The sequence below is a fragment of the Diadema antillarum genome, unplaced genomic scaffold, assembly GCF_040938485.1.
Source record: "Diadema antillarum isolate AM-2024a unplaced genomic scaffold, OU_Dant_1.0 scf00000025, whole genome shotgun sequence".
Lineage (NCBI taxonomy): Eukaryota > Metazoa > Echinodermata > Echinoidea > Diadematoida > Diadematidae > Diadema > Diadema antillarum.
The window spans coordinates 1,609,950-1,632,515 of NW_027270914.1; the positions used below are offsets into that span (position 1 = coordinate 1,609,950).

Sequence of the window (22,566 nt, forward strand, 5' to 3'; positions counted from 1 at the left end):
TGTTCAATTTTCAACAGAATAAAAATGTTAGCATGAATGCACTGTAGATGTGATTGATGACATTGCTATTTTCATTTGATCAGCATTGTGGTATGAATATTCAATGGACAATGCATTTTGTTATGTAAAGAGAAAAAGTTACAGATACTTGGTACGTTCATGGACAAAAAGGAAAAGAAAAAATGACAAAGAGGTAGAACTATAGAGCATACCTAGCCTCCATCAAGCCATTTCATTTCCTCAAATATCAAGCACTTACAGGAGCAAATTTTGTACGTTAGGAATTAAGCCATTCTGTGTCCTAAGATCAAGAACATTAGCAAGTACCTCCAGGGATCAAATTTTGTGTCATTGTGAAACATGTCATAATGCTGCTCTTTATTCTTTGATCTAGCATCCAGGGTACAATCAAGCAGAGAAATTTGGTAAAATGGTAAAATGGCCCAAATCAAGGATCCTCTAAGAAATCCACTTGTATCTATAGGGTAATCCAGTCTATCAAATAAGAAATAAATGAATAAATGAATAAAAATAATGATAAGTAATCAGTTTTTTCCCCCCATTTTTGACCTCCTGTGAGAACTACAATGAAATTAATTTACATTTTGTTTTGTATTTTGCAGAAGATTGTTAACAGGCAAACCAACAAACCAACTAATAACAGACAAGCAGACATAGAACCACTGTGACAAGGCATAGCCTACACGTTATCTGTCATGGAGATTGATGTAAAGAGCAATTTTATCCCAGGGAGAAGTGATACTGTGTAGTAAAGGGCAGCAAAAGGTCAGCAGCAGGTATCTGCAAATTTAAACAACCAAATGAGACAGTATACAAATTGTTGATATTGTACGGTTGTTGAATATGTGTATGTGGGTGTGGGTGTGGGTGTGTGGGGGAGAGGTAGAGTCATGCACAAGATAAAATTACAAAGGGCGATTGCCCTAAAAGGCATCTAAGTCATGTGACCATGGCAGTATACAGGCTTAAATGTTCCTTACTTGTTTTCATTTGTAACATAAGCTGTGATATAGGTTTTCAGATGTGATAATCGTTCATTTTGTGTTAATGATACATAGACATATTTTCCTTGCAACATTTGCAAGTATCGTCAAAAGGTGTATTTTCATTGGCAGTGAAATACCATGGTATTTTATGAGGTATTTCTTAACCTGTTGACGACGGACTGATTTTGCTACAACACGCATTTCCCATAGACACCTGCCCAAATATACTCGGGACTCGTCCTCAACGGGTTAATGTGAATTTGAATACATCACAAAATACGTCACAAAATACTATGTTATCTAGGGTGTGAATTCAAACCTTGCAAGATTTTAGTTTTAATTGTGTCACAAAATAGCACCAATTGCACAGTGTTGTGTTTCTCTTGTGATGCGATACATTACGTGTCTTCTGCTCGTAGGAGATATGCGCACGTGGAATCCCTACCAGAAATACCACAGTCAGAAATATCACAGTATGTTGTCAAATGAGAGCGGTACCAAACGAGTCACTGCAGTATCTATTACTCTAAATTGAAAATCTTCACGCATTTCGCGCAACCTGAAGCTAGTGCAAAAATAAAAGCACACAAATATTTTTGCATGCCATATGTTCCAGTAACTAATGTCCCGATTCCACGGAATTAAAAACATGCGAAATTCCTATTACCCGGCCTAGCATGAAAAATTACTCGCTCAAAAATATCCACTTTTACAGTACCATAGCATTTTACTAGTATAGAAATGGTACCAACATAATTTATTACTGTGGCATTTAATGCCACACTAATTCAGATGTGAAAGGACCCAGGGATTCACACATTGACAGCAACTACAAAAAGTAACAGAAAAAAGATGGATTCCTCTGGTAAAATCAAGAGTAATTGTATTGTTTGTGCATTCAAAAGGGTGAATTTATTTGTGAGAAATGTCATGGTCATTTATATTCATAGGGATTGTACTGAGACTCAAGTAGAATGCCAGTTTGATGACCTACTGACATTGCAGTGTCAAAACTTTCTTAGAAATCTTCCGAGCCTTCTCATGCCTGCTTCCGCTTTCTTGCTTCAGTTTGTACAATTTCAATTTAGGCAAATTCCTCTTGAGGGCTGTGTCGTTCAAGTGCCTGCTATGTTTTCTAGAAATATTGCTTCCGAGTAAATTCTGCGAGGATCTACAGAATTTTCCCGGAAACAGTTTTAAGAAAATATTACATCTCCAAGGTAAAGGTTTTTTTTTTGTGTCTGTTCAGATGGGGAGGGGTTGTTTGTTTTCCTTGAAAAGTATGATGTGCGTCTGCTGAATGTGTACAGAGCATTTCAGAATGCCTAGTCTTAGATGGGCTGGTTCTCAGACCCTGAGTTGTTCGAGTACATGCTTCCACAGAAATGCACTTAAAAGAGGGAGTGTTGTGCCAGCCACAGATAATAATAACATCTTTTAGGTAGCAGAGAATAAATTTCCTGGCATCTCATTGCAATTTGCTATGCATTTTTTTATATGACTGCTATATAAAATTTCTTGTGTGTAGCAGTTGTTTTTTTTTTCTTCTTTTTCTTTTTACATAGGACTGTACAGAACTTTGTTTAAGTATTTTCCCTTTTAGCAGAACTGCTCATCAAATTTGAAAAGAAAAATTATTCCCTGGGTAGGTTTGGTGGTTTAGGATGTTTGAGGAGGGGAATGATGTCATTGCCACATGAGTCTGTAACCGTGTCCTTGGCATCAAATCGTTTCAGAGTTGAAATAATTTAGCAATGATGATCTTTGTCTGGCCTCACAACAGCTTTAGTGCATCCTCTCAGCATTTATTATGCCATTAATTCAATTCTGCGGTGGCTGATTGGAGTGAGGAAGAGGTGGGGGGGGGGGGTCATTTTGGGCAGATGATTAATAATTGAGCTCTATTGGCTGTCTGACATTAAAACACACAAACTTACTTCATTTTGATCTTCATGATTGATCTCACTTTCTAGGTTTCATTTCAAGAATTACCTACGAGTGTATAAATCTAATGTGCGCCACAGCATTTGTTATTGTATTGTTTTGTTGTTTTTGTAGGAATGTCTTGTTATAGGCATCATTCTGTGCTTGCATTTAATCTGTCCAGGTTAGCAACCCAGGTATTCTTAATATCAATGAATCTTTTATCCTGTAAATGTGTTGCACTGTAAACAACTATCATTTTTACGAATTCAAAATCATGAAATTGATAGCATCCACATGAATGAGAGTGCTCTGATATTAGAGTCCTACACAGTTAATCTTTTCACCCTCTGTGTCACTACTGTAAACACCAGATATATGGTCTTAAAGTGACCGAGAAAAAAAATAGCTTGCTTTGTAGATTTAAAGAGAATGTTATTTTTAACCAGACCTGCTCTGCCTTGTAGAAACCAGACAAACATGACACACACTAATGCAATCCTCATTCACTGTAGTTTGTACACATGCCTTGGTAGAGAAGGAAACAGCCTGGTGTGTTTGCAGAAGTACAGGGGGAAACGGGACAAGTGGTATTTCAAGTACTCTGCTTTGGTCTGAATTAAGAGAGGTTGATGATGTAAAAAGCTAAAATAAAGTCCCAGTACACTGTATGTCCTAGGCGATTTTAAAAAGGAACAACAACATTTTGATGGAAACTGTCAGAGATCTCTTTAAATAAAGCTTTTTGTGCTAGGGTGTAAACCCTGTTTGCTACATTATTGTAAGACCACAATGCACGAGTGCTTTTGGAAGACATTCTGTTTTTTCAAGGCAATTGTATAACAGATATGCAGTCAGCACAATTGCATAGAAAATTCAAGCATTGCTGTAAAGTAAATTCTATGATAAAGCTTTATGGCTATTTTTCTTGCAAATGGGTCAGTGTTTAAAACTATTAGTGGAGGGTTGTGCGGTTTAGCAAAATATGCAGACTTATCAAGCATAATTGCATAGAAAATTCTATATTTCTAATTCTGAGTTGGGCCAGCAAACATGAAAAAAGAGTGAAGGACGCTCTTATGTGGGCATAGTAGACTGAATTCAATGATAAAGTGCAGGCCCTCCAAACATATGCTTCAGCACTTGCATAGTGAAACACACTGAAGATTTGAGGAAAATCTGCAAGTTATGTTACATTTTTTTTTTTAAAAGGCAGTAGGATACCACACATCTAAGTAAGATTTCAAGGATGCCTTAGATATGAAGGATACAATGTACAGGTGTTCTCTGCTCTGAACCCCTAATAGCAAGTAGACTTTTCTTTTTTATATCAATTTCTGCTCTATGGAAGGGAGTAGTAATCATTGATTAATTAACAATGTCATCAACATATAAGATGGTAGCAAGTAGTAGAATCTTTTAGAAAACTCCCATGGATTGTTCTGGTGCTAAAGGGTTAAAGTATTCTTGTATTTTGGTGCACTTTGTGTGTGCCAATCAACATGATTTTAATTGGTGAATAAAAATTACACCTTTAATATGTTTCAAGTACAACATAAATCACTGCACCCATTTGGCCCACGTCACAACCTGGTAAATATTAACATGTGCACCTGAACCGAGGAGTTAATTTCAAGCTGGTTTTGTTTACACAGGAAAATGCAGGTCTCATCAACTTGGAGTGGATCTTCCAAATACTTGCTGACTTCATCGACCGCGAACCCAAGCAGATCTACCTGATCGACATCGTGCCCAACCTCCGCTTCCTACTCAGATGCGGAGCTGTCACGTCCGACCCAGAGTACGAGCTCAAGAAGTTTGTTGCAAAGGTGAGCCCTTTTGTAACCACTATTGTTCTATTGGACATAATGACTTTCTATTGGGTTTAGTTCACAAATGTTGTGATTTCCTATGGCTGGACTCGCAAGATTAATTATGTGCCAATGTATTACCTCCTCTGCTACAGACATGCAACGTACATTTTGCCAGGGTGGAAAGCTGCATCATCTAGATCCAGTTATTCAAAGCAATATCATCTACTTGATTACCAATAATGGTATAGATAACAGTTTCATAACAAAAAGTCTATAAATAAATATTCAAAGTTTGAAGAACATGCTTGTGATGCCTGGTTCCAGTGCAAATCAAACTCCATCCCTCTGCATTCCTCAAATGGCTTCTACAATCACTAATTAAAGTGTGTCTGCATTTATCGAGTCAGGATCATTCGCTGAAACTGTTGCACACTGTTGGTATCAAGCTAGGTGCTAGTGATTCTGGACCCTTACTGTGCTATATTCAATGATTGGAACGCATGCTGGAGTGCTTTATTTCTTTAATTGCCACTTAGCACAGATGTCTGAAAACTAATTGTCAAAGAATAGAGATTGCCTAATCCCTCTAATCCCTATTGTGTCACCATGGCCTTCCTGTTGCTACACCGAAGTTCATGGGTTTGCTAACTTGCTATTATTAGGTCACTTTTGGAGAGATTAGATATGAACGCTGATTTTTTTTTTTTTTTTTTAAGTTTGGCAAGTTAAAGGGATGGTATAGTTTTGGTTGAGATGGAGCTTCACGTTTCCAATTTTTTTGTGAGATAATGAGAAACCTCTTATGAATTATTAAAGAGCATTCAATGGTAAGAGAAATTCAAAGACTTTTTGATGACAATCTGTTTTGAAATGGCAGATATATCCAGAAACAAATAGGTCCTAATAAAATGTGATACCCACCTTTTATTACGACCACTTTGTTTTTGGATATCTCAGCCATTCCAAAACCAATTTTCATCAAATAAACTTTGAATACCTCCTAGAATTGTATGTTCTTTGATATTTCATAAGTGGTTTCTAATCATCTGGCAAAAAGTTAAGATCTGAATCCTCCATCTAAACCCAAACTCTATCATCCCTTTGAGCTACATGCTTGGGCACACAAGGGTTTAACACTTTTTCGCAGGCAGAGGTGTCTGTGACCAGGTAGTGGTGTAATGTCAACCCATCTGACATACTTGTCACCTGTCTGAGATGATAGAGTAATCAGAGGATGACAGAGTGAAAGTCACACTCTCATAGCTCTTACTGTGACATCACTCAGATAGTCTCATCTCTTAAGCTCCTACTGTGACATCACTTTGATAGTCTCATCTCACCAGACTCTGGTGTACTCATAATTCTTTGTGTGCCACCTTCGCACACTCTCCTCAGTCAAAAGCTTGCCAATTACTTTCAAGTAGCTTATTTTGCTCAAATTTACAAATGCTCACACTCCAATTAATAAATCGCAATGCACCATGGTATGTAAAAAACCTCATAGCCATATCCTTATCATAGAATAATATGACATCACAGCAAATCTTGCAGTGTTCTCTGCAACTTCACTGTGCTACATATACTTTTCTACCATAAACACTTCTATCTAAAAGGTTGCATGATTCTGAATAAAAGAATGCTAGAATGTTTTTCAAAAGTGCTTTATATGTATGTTGCTGTCTCGGAATGATGTGGCTGTCTCGGAATGATGTGGCATACAGGGGGTTTATGCCTTAAATTGGCGCACAAAGAGTTTAAATGCATTTTCACATTGTGTTTATTCTGGGGGGTGTTTCATCAACAAGTTCGTCGGAGGTTTTCACCGACAAATTTGCTATCAGCCAATCAGACGCAAGGATTTCAGTAGCTTTTAACAGTTGTCAGTGTAAGTCACTGACAAAAAGTTTCTTGAAACAGTCCCCTGGCTTTCGGTATAGATGAGTAGAACCAGGTGAAAAGAACAGGAAATGTTTCTATCAATATCAGACATAAAATAAGTCTAATCATGTCTGATTTTGATGAAACTCTTTGCCACTCTGGTCGTCGGATTTCACTCAAATAGATAAGTTCAACTTGAACATGGAGTGTGATATTTCACTTTAAATCTCTTAAATTCCGAGAGCTAGCACGCCATGATTTGCATCTAAGATGGAATAATTTTCCAATTGAATAATTTCTTTATTCCCTACTTGTATGTAGTAAAACAAACATTGTTTTGCAGGCTCATTATATACTAACATTAGAGTAAGTACATGGGTATGCAAGAAGTTGCTTTATTAATTTACAAGTAAATTATATGGGAGTAGCAAATAAGATAGATTTGACAAAAACACATACAATGTTTAATTGTGGTTGATATGATATAATGCTATTATGATGTTCATCATGTTGAAGAAAAATGAGTGTGGGTGTGCAAGTGTGTGTGTGTGTGTGTGAACGAGCATTGGATGGAAATTAATGCACCATTGTTGCTTTATATCATTATGGAACCTGTGACATTGAAGTTATTGTGTGATTATTGACTCATTAGAAATGATAACCTGTTGACCTTTGAGAACATTAAAAGGAGCAGAGCAGCTAGGGAAAACTGATGAATACATGGCAAGGGAAACTCAGCCAGACGTGCATGATCTATCAGACCATGTGAGCTCACGCTTACTGTGAAAATGAAAGATATCCCATTATGATTCTGTGTCCTCGATGACTTCTGATGTGAATAGGTCTTTACAGCACAAAAAATGAAATAGTGTATCAAATGTGTCTAGTCATTTCATAGTCCCACTGGTTAAAGCTCAAGCAGGAAAAGGAAAAAAATGGTCTCACACTATCCTGCATGTCTTCAAACAGTCATATGAGGGTACATAGGATCTCTTGAGTCGAAACGGGTATAATTGATATACCTTCATTATGTACTCTTCTTTTCATTAATTGTACTTTTTTCATTGATTTACTTTGCACTATTCACACACGATATCCCCATGGTGGGTATATAAGCTATTGCTGTGTACAAGTGAAAATTGTTCATTTTGTTTCTTCATATATTTTGAATTTATTGTTACTCTGTTATCATGTTGTTGACCCCCGAGAATAACAGTGTAAATCAATCAAGGGGCTATCCCGGTAAAAGAATACTACTGGTAATAAATATGAATTTTCCATTTTTCTTGCATCCTTTAAGCTCAATTCCTCGAAAATCTTATTGGTTATTGTGATGTCACAACTGTCAAATCAGCTGATTTTTTTTTCTTTTTTTTTTACTTTTTGATGTATTAAATTGGAAGCAAATTCCAGGTGATGGTGGATTATTGACCTTCAGAGAACTACATTTTGGCTTTAACCTGTTGAGGACAAGTCCCGAGTATACTCAGGCAGCTGTCTATTGGAAATTTGTGTTGTAGCAAAATCAAACTGTCCTCAACGGGTTGAGGGGAATTTTCCCCAATGTGTGGATGTAGTGAGTGCAAAAATAGATTGATAGAACACATCAGTGAGGTTTGAAATTAAAGGCACAATCTTTATCCAAATGTGTGAGTGCTTAAAGGTTGTTTGAATGTGTGGTTTTTTTTTCCACATACCATCAATAGTGTAGGAGGCTACCTGCTAGTGATGCTACAATAGTGGAATAAAAACAAATGTAAAGAGAATTGCATATATATTTTGAAAATTTTCAAACAGTTATTATTTGACTTACAATTTATCATTCCCATGACAGAGAGAATATTACCCTTAACATTTCAGCAACAAGTCAGTGGAACATGTACTTTTCATTTTCTACTTTTAAATTGTAGAATTATCATTACTGTTTAATTACTGTGACATTGTGAATTATTGTAGGCTTGTTATCCAGCATTGACAACATTTGAATTTCAATCAAAACTCTACAATTTCATACTGTCAGACCAGATTGTCTGATCCTCCTGAAACTTGACTGATGTGTTCTGTTGTAATATTTCTTCCCTCTCTGAATCCAGTGTATGTTTGGAGTGAATTGCCCTTTAAAATGATTGTACGTGCAGTACATTGATCCAATCTCATGATCTGATCTCTACTTTGGTAAGGACAAACAGTCTGACAGACCCATTCCCCTAAAAAAAAAAAGACTACCTTCAGTGTATCCAATGTCACAATCTGCTCTCTACTTCACTAACAGTCTCACAAACCCATAATAAGTAAAAGAATGCGCATGTACACGTATGTGCATGAAGATTACATGCATGAGTTGTCCTATGGTAGGCAAGTTGTTAGGTTAAATCTAGATCATGCTGTCTGGTTGTCATGGCAGCCCTGTGAGCAAATGGGAATGCATAATGTTCAAATGCATTATGGAGTTGGTCTATTTGCTTGTGCATGAGAAATCATCAAGGATGTGAAGGAGTAGGAAAAAGGTACAAAAAAAAAACTGTATCAAGGAAAAAACAATCTACAGATATTAATTGCTAGTGTATTGAAACAGACTGATGAAATGAGATAAAAGGTATGGATGTTACTAGAAATGTCAATTGTTTATTTTCTACTTTTTTCTTGGTCATTTGGGTGCTGCAAAAGTAGATCTGCATTTAATGATATAAGACATGTTGTCATGAAATTACCAGGCACAAGGTAGCTATGGATTAGAGATTAGCCCGTTGAAGATGAGTCCCGAGTATACTGGGGCAGGTGTCTATGGGAAATGCGTGTTGTAGGAAAATCAGCCCATCCTCATCAGGATAAGAAATAAAACTTTAACCCATTGAAGACTAGTCCCAGATATGCTTGGGTAGGTGTCAGTGGAAAATGTGTGTTGTAGCAAAATTAGCTTGTCCTCACTATAAAGTTAATGCAATGATTGTATTAGACCAATAAAATTGATCTTGCGTGGTTGATTGTCTGGTACATTAAAAAAAAAAGATGGCAGGTGATATAACATTCATGTATTCAATCAGTGCATGTTTTTCTTATTTCCTGTTGAAATAGTCCCAGCGCCATTCAATATTACAAACAGTGTCCCAGCACACGACTGAAGGAAATTGGTAGACAATAGAAAGGTTAAAAAATAATAAACAAACAAAGGGAGACCGCTAGGCAGTGGGGGAGGGGGTGGGGGAGATCATACAGGAGCTTTCATTTCCTATGTGGCAACCATCTGTTCCTGTGCAGACCACATACAGTCTCTTTTTCCATGGGACAAAAGACATCGAGCAGTGGTGGTATATTGCCATCTCCCTGACGGCTATTGATTATAACTTCTCTGTGGACAGAATAAAATCCTTCAGGATTCTCATTATCAGTGTCTTGGAAATTTCAGAGATCTGACCAGCTGTCCTTTTCAACAGGTAGACAAGCCTAAATAAAGCAAAATTCTATGAAGTGCTGGGGGAGAAATAAAGCAGTATTCCTCCTTATTATATACCTCAGGCAGGTGAACTATTTTCCGGATCTTGGAGATGAAAGTGGCTCCGTCAGTATGAAGGAGAATGGAGAAAATGAAGCATGAAAATTACTTCTATATTGGTCTGCATGTTTCTCCCTTTCCACGTGAAATTTAATTTACATCACTTTATTTCTTACTTCTTGGTGGGGACTGTAAGCTATACATTACAAAGGAATGCCAGTGAAACTGAATTTATGCACCGCCTTTTTTTGTGTATACACAAGACTTGTTGATTAAATACTAGTTACTTATCATGGACATATTAATTTGTGTTCCTTAATGTAAAGCTAAGAATGCTATTGAAACCTGTATGAATAAATGCTACTTTCATCTTAATACCATTTTAAATTTAAAGCCTTAGCTATTAATGTACAAAATAAATCCTTACTGGAAGTGTAGCACTTTTCCTGCTGCTACAATGTATGCATAAGAAAGTTTGTGCTTTATTTTTCCCGTGACCATGCCAAAAGATTTCCCATGATTGATTCCCATGCTAGCGCACATTGTATCTGTATCATGAAATGCACTGAGAAAGTAGTCTTCTGTGTATTTGTATGCAATTGAAAAAGAAAAAAAAAAGATGTGTGTGATTGAAAAGTGAAGTATCAGTGTTATGTCCTGTGACCTACCAAACTCAAAAGAAGTGCAAGGAAAGTCTTGTTTCCAGCATAGAAAATAATATCATGGTGTATAATAACACTTCCTTTATACTGCTGATATGAAATGTGGCTTTAAAGATCATGCTTTGCATCAATATACCTTGAGTTCCATTCTGACTACGGTATTCTAGTTCTTCTTCTCTACATGGCACAATGCGTCTGGTTAATGCTGTTTGATGATTATTGATGGTTGCTGTGGGTGGACCACAAGGGGTCGGTATCAATTTACCTGTTTTCCCAGGGTGGCGTGGCATGTTTTCAAATTTGGATGATACAGGGACAAGTTCTTGGCTAGGTCTGGATCTCCTGGGACTCCATCTCATAATGTGTGATGGCAGTTCTCATTCATACATTGGTGTGTAAGCATTCCTGAACAGCTGTGATATAACTGATATCCTGGAGCCTCAATTCATTAATGCTGCCCGTGAATTTGTAAGCTCCTCTTATTTTTAAGAACTCATCTTGTATGAAAAGGGCATCAGGTAGAGGTCATGGTGTACATAGTATTGCATTCAACCCGATGAGGACGGGCTAATTTTGCTACAACATGCATTTCCCATAGACACCTGCCCGAGTATACTCGGGACTTAACCTCAATAAATCTTTCATTTCCCAGTGATTACTGGACTGGGTCTTCCACTGTTTTGCATACTAGTATAAACAATGAATTTGAGAGATAGTAAACAAATATACCATGCACTAGCTGAGAGGCTCTGTTGAAATCATGGATGTATCGAGGTGGCAGGAATAACACTATTTTCTGAGGGGTGCAGCACACCAAAGATAATTGTGCTCTGTCTGTCACCAATGAACCCATAATTTCACTGGTGGTGCAATACAGTGAATGCTAAATTTCTTTTGTATGACTCGTACAAATCTTTGATAAAATAGCTATAAATTGTTGAAATAAGATCGTTTACATTTCACAGTACAGATGATATCGTTGCGCTGTGAGGGATGCAGTTTACATAGTGGTCTATTACTGTGAAAGTGGAAATTTTCGCGGTGTTGAAATTTTCACGCATTTCATGCAACCAGAAACTAGCGCGAAAATAAAAGCACGCAAATATTTTTGCTTGCTATATGTTCCCGTAGTTGATGTCTTGATCCCAATGAATTGAAAACATGAGAAATTCTCCTTACCCGGCCGAGCGCGAAAAATTAGTCACGCGAAAATATCCACTTTTACAGTTTACTGATACCAATACAGTTACACATACTAATGATAAAAAACCATTGATTGACAGCATGGTATAGTGCACTATACCATGAATGATATTACAGTACAGCAAATTTTTCTAGAGCATTTTGTTTTCAACATCATCGACATCATAGCAATGGTATGTTTGGTCACATGACGCTATGTAGACCAATCACTGAACAGGATTTGATTAATGAGGGATAGGTGACATTTATTGTTTGTATATCTGTTGTTTTGAAAGGGTCTCCTAATTTGATCCATGGTTAAAATGTGGTATTTACTCTATCCATCAATAATTTGAAATATTTAAAGAGGATTAAAGACAATCTCATAAACTTTTTGGCTTTTAGCTCAGATTGTTTGATAGTTTCTCTTACCCATTTTCTTTAATGACTTGTCTATTTGTCTTTCATGCAAAAGTTGTTAGTACATTTGACTTTTGTATTTTTGCTGAACGGTTGTACTCTTTTACTGTTTTGCTTGTATTAGGTAAAACTCCTTGTTTCCTAAAAATACAAACTCTGTTCCTATGAGTATGATTCATTTGCTTTAAATTCTTTAACCAGCAATGAATTTCATAGTACTGTTCATGTGACCTTTTTGAAGTTATTGTGTAACTATATTTATACCATCTGATTTTGATTACAGGAGCAAGAGTAATCATTTTGTATTCTTTGTTGCTCTGAGTATTTAAGTCATAATTACTGAGAATAAGTATGATTTTAGTAATATATAGCATCAAGTGCGGCTGTGGCATTTGAAGTTGATTGTAATAGTAATGATGTTTGTATGATGTGTGTGCTCTTTTTTAAAAAAATACTGAATGGCCGTACTGCATATCAACTTCTGCAGAAATGATTTAAAGAGCTGTAGTTTTGACAGCATTTGCTGCCATTTGAATTATGCGCCCATGAGAACATTACATAAATACCCTTCAGAGATCCTCAGTTCCTAGTATATCATCCATAGAAATCTGTCCCATCATCTTCCAATAGTCTTTCACTCAGTCTTAACTCTGTCTTCTGTCTTTCATCATCAGCTTCAAAATTCACTCCCCTTCCATCAAACCACATTCCGGAATGATCTCCCATCCAGCACCAACCCACAGGACTGTATGCAGCCCGTCAAATCTGTGTATTTACTTTCAATTGCCCTGCAATTATTTTCTGCGTCACCAGCTGCCGGAATGCCGGGGATCTGCATCCCAGGATTGCTCCTAGTGGTGATGAGAGAGCGGAACATTTTATAACCCTATCATGACCAGGAGCAGCTTGCTGGGATACAGTTAATCCTGAGAGGATTAAGAAGGAGGATGGGGAAGAAATTAACTTGCTGTACATCCCTCTTTTCCTGGAATATAGGAGCATTTTATCAGATTTACAAAGAGAAGAATGTTAATAGCGATGTGGATCAGCTCACAAATGTCATTGACATGCAAAGCTACACATGGTGCCCCAAGCATTAGGGAGTATAAACACTGTGATACAGTAATGTTGACATGTCCACAACCATGCAACTGATCTGTTGTCTATGAGCCCAATTTCTCTTTGCCCATAAGATTAGTTGAAGGTTTCTTCTTTTGTGTGGGGTACATGTGTTTACAGAAGGCAAGAAGTGGAGTTTGTCTCTTCATTTAGGTAATGTCTGTCATATAGTTTGGTGTATTTTAAAAGTGGCAATAATCTCACCTCTACAGAATTTATGATCTACAGCCAAAACATAGTTCTCAGAAGGGCTCAGAATTCATCTTTCACCATTTGGAATTTACTTGCAATGTATCAAAAGCTCTACCTAGAAACTTGTCTGGCTGACCCAATTTACCAGGATAATGAGTTGTTTTTAGGATATTGAGATTAAGAGTGTAAAATAATTTCAATTGCATAACACAACTTTTATTCCTGAAGAGCCCTCAATCCCTGTTCAGTAGTGGATAGGTAGAACATTACATGTTAACTAAGCATGCCCTAGCAATCATATATCCCGACAAGCTGCATGCTCTTCACGCTCACATGGAAGATATGGATATTACTATGGCCTGATTTGTCAATTGTCTATGATAGATTATACCACCACAATCGCATTCTCAGATTGCAATACCATCAGTTTAGCTCTTAGGCTAATATTTTGTATTTTTATCATTGCCCAACTGAAAATTGTGATATCAAAGCATTATATCACTCATTTGTTTTGCAAATATGTGTGTGTATATTTTTGAGCAAATATTGAGTTTCGGCAGGTACAGATGTATATAACTATGTTTTTCCTTTAACTTCAATCCCCTCACCCCCCTCCCCCCCCCCCCCCCCCGAACACTGTATGAAATGATCTCCCAGGTGGGATATTGCTACAATTGTAACTTCAAGGAGAATTATACTTTCTTTTTCACCTCATTCTACTCCTATGGTTATTGACTGCATACTCAAGCACCCATCAAACTGTCTAGGAAGTTCCACCTGTTGAAATGAATGATGTATGGAGTATTTTATCCATTGTTGTTGTTGTTTGAGTTTATTTGGCTTACTGTCTCTCCCAAATAAGAATAATTACGCCAAATTTTGTATACAAATTGATTTTAATTCCAGTTACAACGATATGAAAAATTCAAGCTGCAACATTATCCGCTCTACGTATTTTTATTGTTTATTTGTTGGGTTATAACAAAATTTCAATATAACGAAAGATAACTGCCAGTCCTGAGGACTTCGTTTAACAGGAGTCCAGTGTAAATAATTTCTTTCTATGTTTTCATTATTATCATTACAAATAATTTTGAAAATATCCTATACATAGATAATGATTGATTAACAGTCCCCTTCACTAGCCCTGGTTCGAGTTGCCTTTTGGCAATGCATTATTTAGTATTTTACAGGGAGAGAGTTGTATCATCATATGCTTCTCTTTCTTTCTTTCTTTCTTTTTCAGTACCCGTCATACTTTGCCCTAAATCTGGCAATAACTGAGAACAAGATCCTTGAGGAGGCCAAAGCTCACGGTGCTAAGCATCCTGACAAGATGAAAGAAGGGGGCCAGAGTGATGAGGCTGACTCGTCAAGACTAGCGGTGAGAAATGGTGCCTTGGCCTTGAGCAGAGACTATTGGCTCTACATGCAAGCAAGACCATGGTGTATTTTTAAAGGGATTGTATAGTATTGATGGAGATGAGAATTGGGCTTTTAACTTTTTGCGAGATACTTAGAAACCACTTATGAAATAGTACAGAGCATATCATTTTAAGAGGAATTCAAAGTTTATTAGATGAAAATCGGCTTTGGATCGCTGAGACATCCAAAAACAAAGTAAAAAAAGTGATCGTAATAACGGTGGGTCCCACCTTTTGAATGCTCTGATTTGGATATCTCAGCCATCTTAACACCGATTTTCATCAAACAAACGTTGAATCCCTCTTTGAATTACATGCTCTTTCTTATTTCATGAGAGGTTTCTCATTATCTCACCAAAAAAAAAATTGGAAACCTAAAATTAGGTCTCATCCAAAACTATACGCTCCCTTTAAAGGTCCTAGAAATAATCATCTTGAAATATTGACCAATCTTGAGATGGTATGGCGTTGATATCCCAGTGGGACTGAGATATCAGCTATGACTTGAATATTTTACAACAGTCAGCCCTCCTTTGAAATGTTCCAAAGTCAGGTTAAAATATAAGATTGAGCAGAGAAGAAAGCAGTAGCTTCTTTTTTTCTTTTTCAAAACAGTTGATAATGAAAATTAAGTCATATGATATAAACCACAAAATCATTGGCATTTTTACGGAAAATATTGTCAAAGTAATTGTTTCTACTCAGCTTATCATATTTGTGATGGTGTAGTCAGATAAATCAAAGCAGTCTATGTATGATGCTGTTTATGATTAGTGATTAATGCTGATTATTTCCATCTTTTCTGGTCATAAACAGAGGAGAAATCTGCTATACCAGAACAGCGTCAAGGCGTGGCTGAATTACTTCCGCAACGAGCACCGGTTGGTCACGGTGGATGTATCCTGTGGCGTCGGTGACCTCATCTGGCACCGAGTCTGCGACTTCTTTGGACACGACTTGGAGTTCCTACCCAATAAGACAGTCAACACAGTTGTCCTCTTTGCTTTCGGTGAGCATGTAATATTAGCCTCCAGACAGTGTTTACAAGATTCTCATGGCCAAATTACGGTAGTCACTTGCTCAGAGCACATCAAGCATAAAAGCTAACTTTCCCCATCGAACATGAAGGTGAATAGCTAGTACACAAACACGTTTTAATACCAACCATGTGAACTCCCAGAGGTTCTTCATTAAACCAACAGTTTTGCAGTTTCTTATTATATGCCAGCATTTGATCAAATCACACATACATTAGTATCCAAACTGTGGAATATGATAAAAACTAGTGAATGCATGGTCATCATGTGTGCAGTTGAACAATATTTGGCATGAAACCAAAAAAAGAGAGAGAGACAGGATGCTCTGTTCAACAAGGTGACCAACAGATTAAATAGAGCATCTCATCTTTCACCTGGCACACAGTCTTGATTCATTGTACTTGTGTACTATGTTATAAAGTGTCTACAAACAAAGATTCATTTTGTCCAGGATTGATGATGACAACTCATCTTTTGTTGTCAGTGTTGTTACAGGGATGGTTATATCATACCAGGGTCAGCCTGCTGGTCAGCCTGCTGGTCAGCCTGCTGGTCAGTGGTGAGGGAGGGGAAAAAGGGGCATTGGGTAGCACAAATCAAAAGTAATTTGTTCAGTATTTGGTGGCTAGGCTTGAACAGTAATTTTGTGACAAACTGTTGGACGTTTTAATGATTCCGTCTTCCCTTTTTCAGCTCCTTTCTGGCTGCTAGCTAGCAGTGTGCTGTGGCTACTGTGAATCAAAAACTAATCAAGATACTCTTTAATTACTTTGCAGTTTTTCATATTGTGTCTCTGAGCATTCTTGGAAAATGTGAAATCAGGGTTCCTTTTCATAAGGGATCGCTAACGGATTCAATTTCAGGCTCAGAGATACAAAATTTCTTTTATGAGTGGTTCCTACTTTAAATAATCTGACATATTCTGTTTCTTGACTGTGCACTTGCTCTCACCCTCGACCCCTGTCTTTGACCTTTGACCTCTTCCTCATCACAGATAACTATGACTACTCAGCAATAGATCTACAGCGATACCACATGGAACTTATACACCTCAAGAGCATCTTACCCAAGCCTGACATGTCCGTGGTGAGTGCCACAGAACTCAATGACATCTCGTACAGCTGCCAACTTGTAGTAGTAATTAGCAGTAATTTCAGCATGTGTGACTACTGCTTTTGACTGCATAAAATCCTGCACATTAGTAACTTTCTATGATAAATATGCCTTGTTCCTCTATGCACAACAACCCACCATTAGTAATTTTTATAAGAATGATTGGTAAATTGTACACAGACATGTTTGCAGTTACGCATACTGATAAGAAAATAAAAATAAGGTCAGAATGTGTCTTACAATTGAATTGTGTTCAAAAAATATTTATATATATAGATGTACCATTTTTTCAAAATGCCCTAAAAATGGTAAGTGAAGTACTTCAGCATAACGAAAAACAAAATTATATAGTGATAAAGGACACCTCATCAAACAAAGTTGCAGTGATTTCAGAAGGTTCAAATGGGGAAAAAATGGTTAACTCTATGTGTGGCAAGTTCACTTTGACTCAATCAGCAGCTTGTCAACTTTGTATACTTTGCTCAACTGTACAATCACTCACAAACTGATCAATAAAAGCCACAGTACATTGAAAGTGCCATGCTTACTGTTTTGCAGCAAAATTTACATCACAGCAAAGCTTGCAATTTTCTCTAAAACTTTGCTGTACAGCATTTACAAGCATCAACATTTCTATTCAGATTGGTATTTGTGTCAGATCACATATTGGCATTTTAGTTTTTCACAACATGAATGTATATCATAATGACAGTACAGATATTAAATTATGATCTTGGGTAGATGTGAATGTACCATCTCTTTTTTTCACAGAGAGTTATCATAGTGTTTACCGATTTGCTGATCTGGACACAGGACACAAATAGAGAAAAATTATAAAATGGGCTTTAGAATCTCTGCAATCTGATTGGTCAATTGTCATGCATTGATTTTTACTGATCCACACTGAGTCATGCATTCAAACGCATGGCTCAAATCTTGTATAGTGTTGTAGGTGTAACGGACGCATGATGGGGAAAAAGGTTGTATTTCATGAATTTATGGGCCCATTTTATAACAAATGATGCGCAGGCCTATTTCGTTGATCAGTGAGAATTGGATGCTCTAGTTTAACTTTGGAACAGTCTAAAACCCACTCGCTGCACTCGTGGGTTTGTAAAAAACAGTTCCAAAGTTAAACTCGCACATCCAATTCTCACCGATCCACTCTGTCCTGTGCATCATTTGTATAATGTAAGAAAGCTGCAGTGTTTCCCAAAAGTGCTCAAGCGTTATGGTCCTAGAATAAAGTGGCATCAGGGGGTTTACACCATGGCACATAAAGGATTTAAAAAAGAAAACAACAACAACAACAACTCCGGTATTTAAACAAGAGCATTGTGTAGTACACTCAGTATATGGAGCTGAAATCACCTATAGTAATCATCACATGCCAATATTTACTTCTGCTCTATAGAGTGCAGTCCTACATGAGCTGAGCAAACACATAGACAAGGCAGCGCCCACGGCTGAGTCCTTCTGTGTGGACCTATCAGACACGCCCATCGCCAAGGACAAGGTCCAAGTGGGAGACACCAAATACGAGGTAGATATCTAGAGACTGGGGTTTGATACTCAGTGGGTACTGATAGACTGAGTGTGTTCTGGGTCCCATTTCATAATAAAAGATGTTAGGATAGCAACTCTTGCTGGAATGGCAACTTCCAATAGCAACAGCCAATCAGGAAGCTGGATTCTTGTTGTTCCCATGACAATTGTTGTTCCAGCAAGAGTTGCTATCATGTCAACTTTTTATGAAACGAGGCCCTGGTGAAGTCTTGCAAAGCAGTTGTGAATATAAATGGTGTTTATAGCAATATTTCCAGTTTGAAATTTTAATTTCACTTATTTTTTCACATTTTCTATAAAAGATACACCAAATACATGTACATGTATGACAAAATAGAATAAAAATTGATATCCCGCTTGGATGTGCAATAAGATATTACTAGCACTGATACATAATATAACTGTCAATTTATCCAGATTTAGAATCTAAGTACATTTTCAGGTTTAGATTTAAATGTAAGGTTTTGAGTGCTTAATGTTAGTTTCTTTGATTCTGTGGCTTTTCATTCCCTGATCGTCACCAAGAAGATCAATCGGCAAAGTTCAAAAGTTCGTGGAAATTGAGTCACTGATTTGTAAACATGTGGGAAAGCGTAGGATCATAACTTTTGTATTCAAAGTCCGAGTTCGATGACTCAGCCTCTACGGTTCTTTTTTCATCCAAACTTCTGACCTGCATACAGTGTATGTGACCCTGCAAAACCAGCAAAAAGTCACCAGACATGAACTTTTTGTTAAAGGCAGATTCTGAAAGAGCAGACTTTAAGTTTTTGATAGTGATGTATAACTCAAGTCAAATGGATTCTTTGAACCTATCTTAATATTATAGAGAAAACAAACACTGTGAAACAAAGAAAAGAGGCTCTGATGAACTTAGGGGTCTGTTCAACAGCTTAATCTTAATACCAAGCTGTGTTCTTTGCAACGAATGGGACAAATACAGGATGTACAACTTCCTAGCAACAGCAAAGAAGGGATTATCAGATTAAGCTCAAATTGAGCATGCTTACTTAGCACATTGTATCCATGACTAGTACGAACTTTAAAAGCAAACAACAGAAAATTTATTGGCTACAACTGTACACCTCAAAACAGCAAGCCCTCTTTGCTCAATCTCAACAAAGTACTGTATGCATACATGCTCTCATGCAAAATTTATACCTGCAGTATTAAAACATAAAACCAAAGTATTATGAAGAACTGCTGCAGTACAACAAAATCTATCTTAAATTCACAAAAAGTCATTCTGCATACCCGATGACTTGCTACTTGGTCACATCGAAGATGAGTGAAGTTGAATCTGCATCCACACTCGGGGTCTTTGGGAATGACTTTAATCTTCCCTCTCAGCCCATGGGACTAGCCAATATGCCACTTGTAGAACCCTAAAATTGACTCACTTGATGAAATTATTTCACTCCTCATCCCTACAGTGGTCTTTCAACAGGAGTGATCTCTATTGAAATTGGCCTACCCACACATATTCACAATCATTCATATTTCTAAACCTACAAAATCATCTGTATTGAATTGGCCACACCCCACATATTCACACTTGTTGAAACACATTCAAAAGAATTCTCTATATACTTTGAGACTGTTGCAGGATTTCAACTACAGGACTCCATTGGGGGAACAAAAACTACTGAGTAAAAGGTTTCATTATCTACCATGTACTAGGTTGCCATCACAGTGCATGCCAACCCACAAAAAGTACTTGTGAATTATGTGTCTAATTACAGTACCTACTATATACCAGGTTGCAATCACAATACATGCCAATCAACAACAAAAAAAGTACTACTGAATTATGTGTCTAATTACCTGCCATATACTCAGTTGCACTCATAATGTATGCCACCTGAACAAAAAGGGGGTTTCACCTAATTCAAACATTATAACAACTCAGGGGAATCAGCAGCTTGCCACACCCCATTCTTCAGACTTTATTGCTCCCTTGCCTCACTATTTGTCAATGCTACAATGTAATATTCAAAACAACTAAAGGAATTTTCAGGGGCACTGCAAACTCAGTTGTCTCCTACAAAAACAATTAAGCCAGGAAAATCTGTTCCCCAACAGTAGCATCATCTTTTCAAAAATTATTTGTAAAGAGTGAAGTGAAGTTATTAGTTAATAAAGTGAAAAGGTTTTTTGAGAAATAAAAGGGGACCTTTTAGACATTAAAAAAGCACGCCATACTACAAACAAAAGTGTTCTGGAAAAACTGCTTAAAACACAATTTCCCTTTTTTAATGATCCCAAACTTTGGATAGTGTAGAAGAATTGCTCTTTCAGAAAATATAAAAAACTTGTTTGTAAGATTGACCAGGTCGACCCGTTTCACCTTTCTTGAGTCCTCATGTAAAATTGGGATGTGCAACTTTTAGTTGATTTTATCATGGATGGTCACATATAGGCCTTCTCCATTCACTGAAGCTACATGTATGTTTAGGGGAAATCTCCCTGTCATAATAATAATCAAATCATGCACTCACCAAAGAATCCATAATTTTAGCTGGTACCTGGAAAAGAGTGCATGGTATACTGTAAAACGAGGAATTTTCGCGTGCATACTAATTTCGCGAATTTCGCGAGAGCCAAGATTCGCAAAATTAAAATGCACGCGAAAGTTCTTGTCTACACTATATGCAATGAATGCCAGTGGCAGTTCGCGAATATTTCATGCTGCAAAAAAGGCCGTCGGCTCCAATTTGCGAAAAATTCATGCCGCGAATATATCATGTTTTGATTCATATCCTACATCATGAAATGTACATTAAAAAAATGATAATGATAATGTGTAGGCCTACTATAAAAAAAAAGACTTTTTTTAATGCAGTGGGTAATTAGTGGCCAACCAGCCGTCTGCAGCTTAGCTGCCGCACACACTTCATGCATGGTGCATGTACAAATGAAAATGAGTGCTGTTGCAGAGCAGGCGCTTGCTTTGCCGCTGCTCAGCATCATCGTGTTTGCGATTCACTTTGTCGGGACACTGAAAGCTAACGACCCCGTTATTGCCAAACAATGACATCAAAATCTTGGTGTGGCAGTCAATATCTTGAGGTTTACATCACGCCACATCCACTTTTATTCATGGCGAGATTATGTTCAGTCACGTGAGAAGTTTGATACCAATCATAGTTTGAGAATTTCAGGATGTACAATAATGATATTAATTTTTTGTGCATTTGCATTGCATTGAAGGGAAAGTTGAATGTCTATGTTTTTAACACCTACATGTACTTGCATTTCCTACCTGACAGAAGCGTAGAGAGACCAAGTTCTTAGAAGTGGAGGACACATACCTAGACAGGTAACTATCATTCAACACAGCAGAATAGATATTACCTTATGATGGCACAAAGGAAGCAAGTGACACATTGTATGATTCTGTATTAATGCTGTCTTGACATTGGACAAGTGTAACATTCTGTATACCATGCCATTTGGGTCGTGCAAACATGATATTTTGCAAATTGAGACAATGGAATAAGAATTGACTTATTATCTCATTTAAGCAGAAAAGTTGCCTATTTCTAATTTGTGAGATGATTATTTCTTGTGCCTACAATGTATGATACATGAAGCAGTATTTTGGGGTGCTGTCAATTTCCCAAAAATCAGTCACCCAGTGAGAAACATAAAGCCACTGTGACAAAGATGTACAGATGCTACTTTGATAACTAGTCTGTGCACTCATCCTACTGAGAGAGTGAAGGAACATATAGCA

The 22,566-nt window shown here is 37.2% G+C and overlaps 1 protein-coding gene across 1 annotated transcript in view; it reads left to right on the plus strand.

Annotated features, from left to right (window-relative positions):
- LOC139733950 (uncharacterized) overlaps window positions 1-22,566 on the plus strand; it is a 74,587-nt gene that overhangs the window by 50,065 nt on the left and 1,956 nt on the right. The window contains exons 3-8 of the mRNA XM_071644766.1: window positions 4,586-4,759; window positions 14,937-15,074; window positions 15,931-16,123; window positions 17,146-17,237; window positions 18,679-18,807; window positions 22,100-22,149. Coding sequence (XP_071500867.1) covers window positions 4,586-4,759; window positions 14,937-15,074; window positions 15,931-16,123; window positions 17,146-17,237; window positions 18,679-18,807; window positions 22,100-22,149 — 776 coding nt within the window. The remainder of the gene's footprint in view (window positions 1-4,585; window positions 4,760-14,936; window positions 15,075-15,930; window positions 16,124-17,145; window positions 17,238-18,678; window positions 18,808-22,099; window positions 22,150-22,566) is intronic.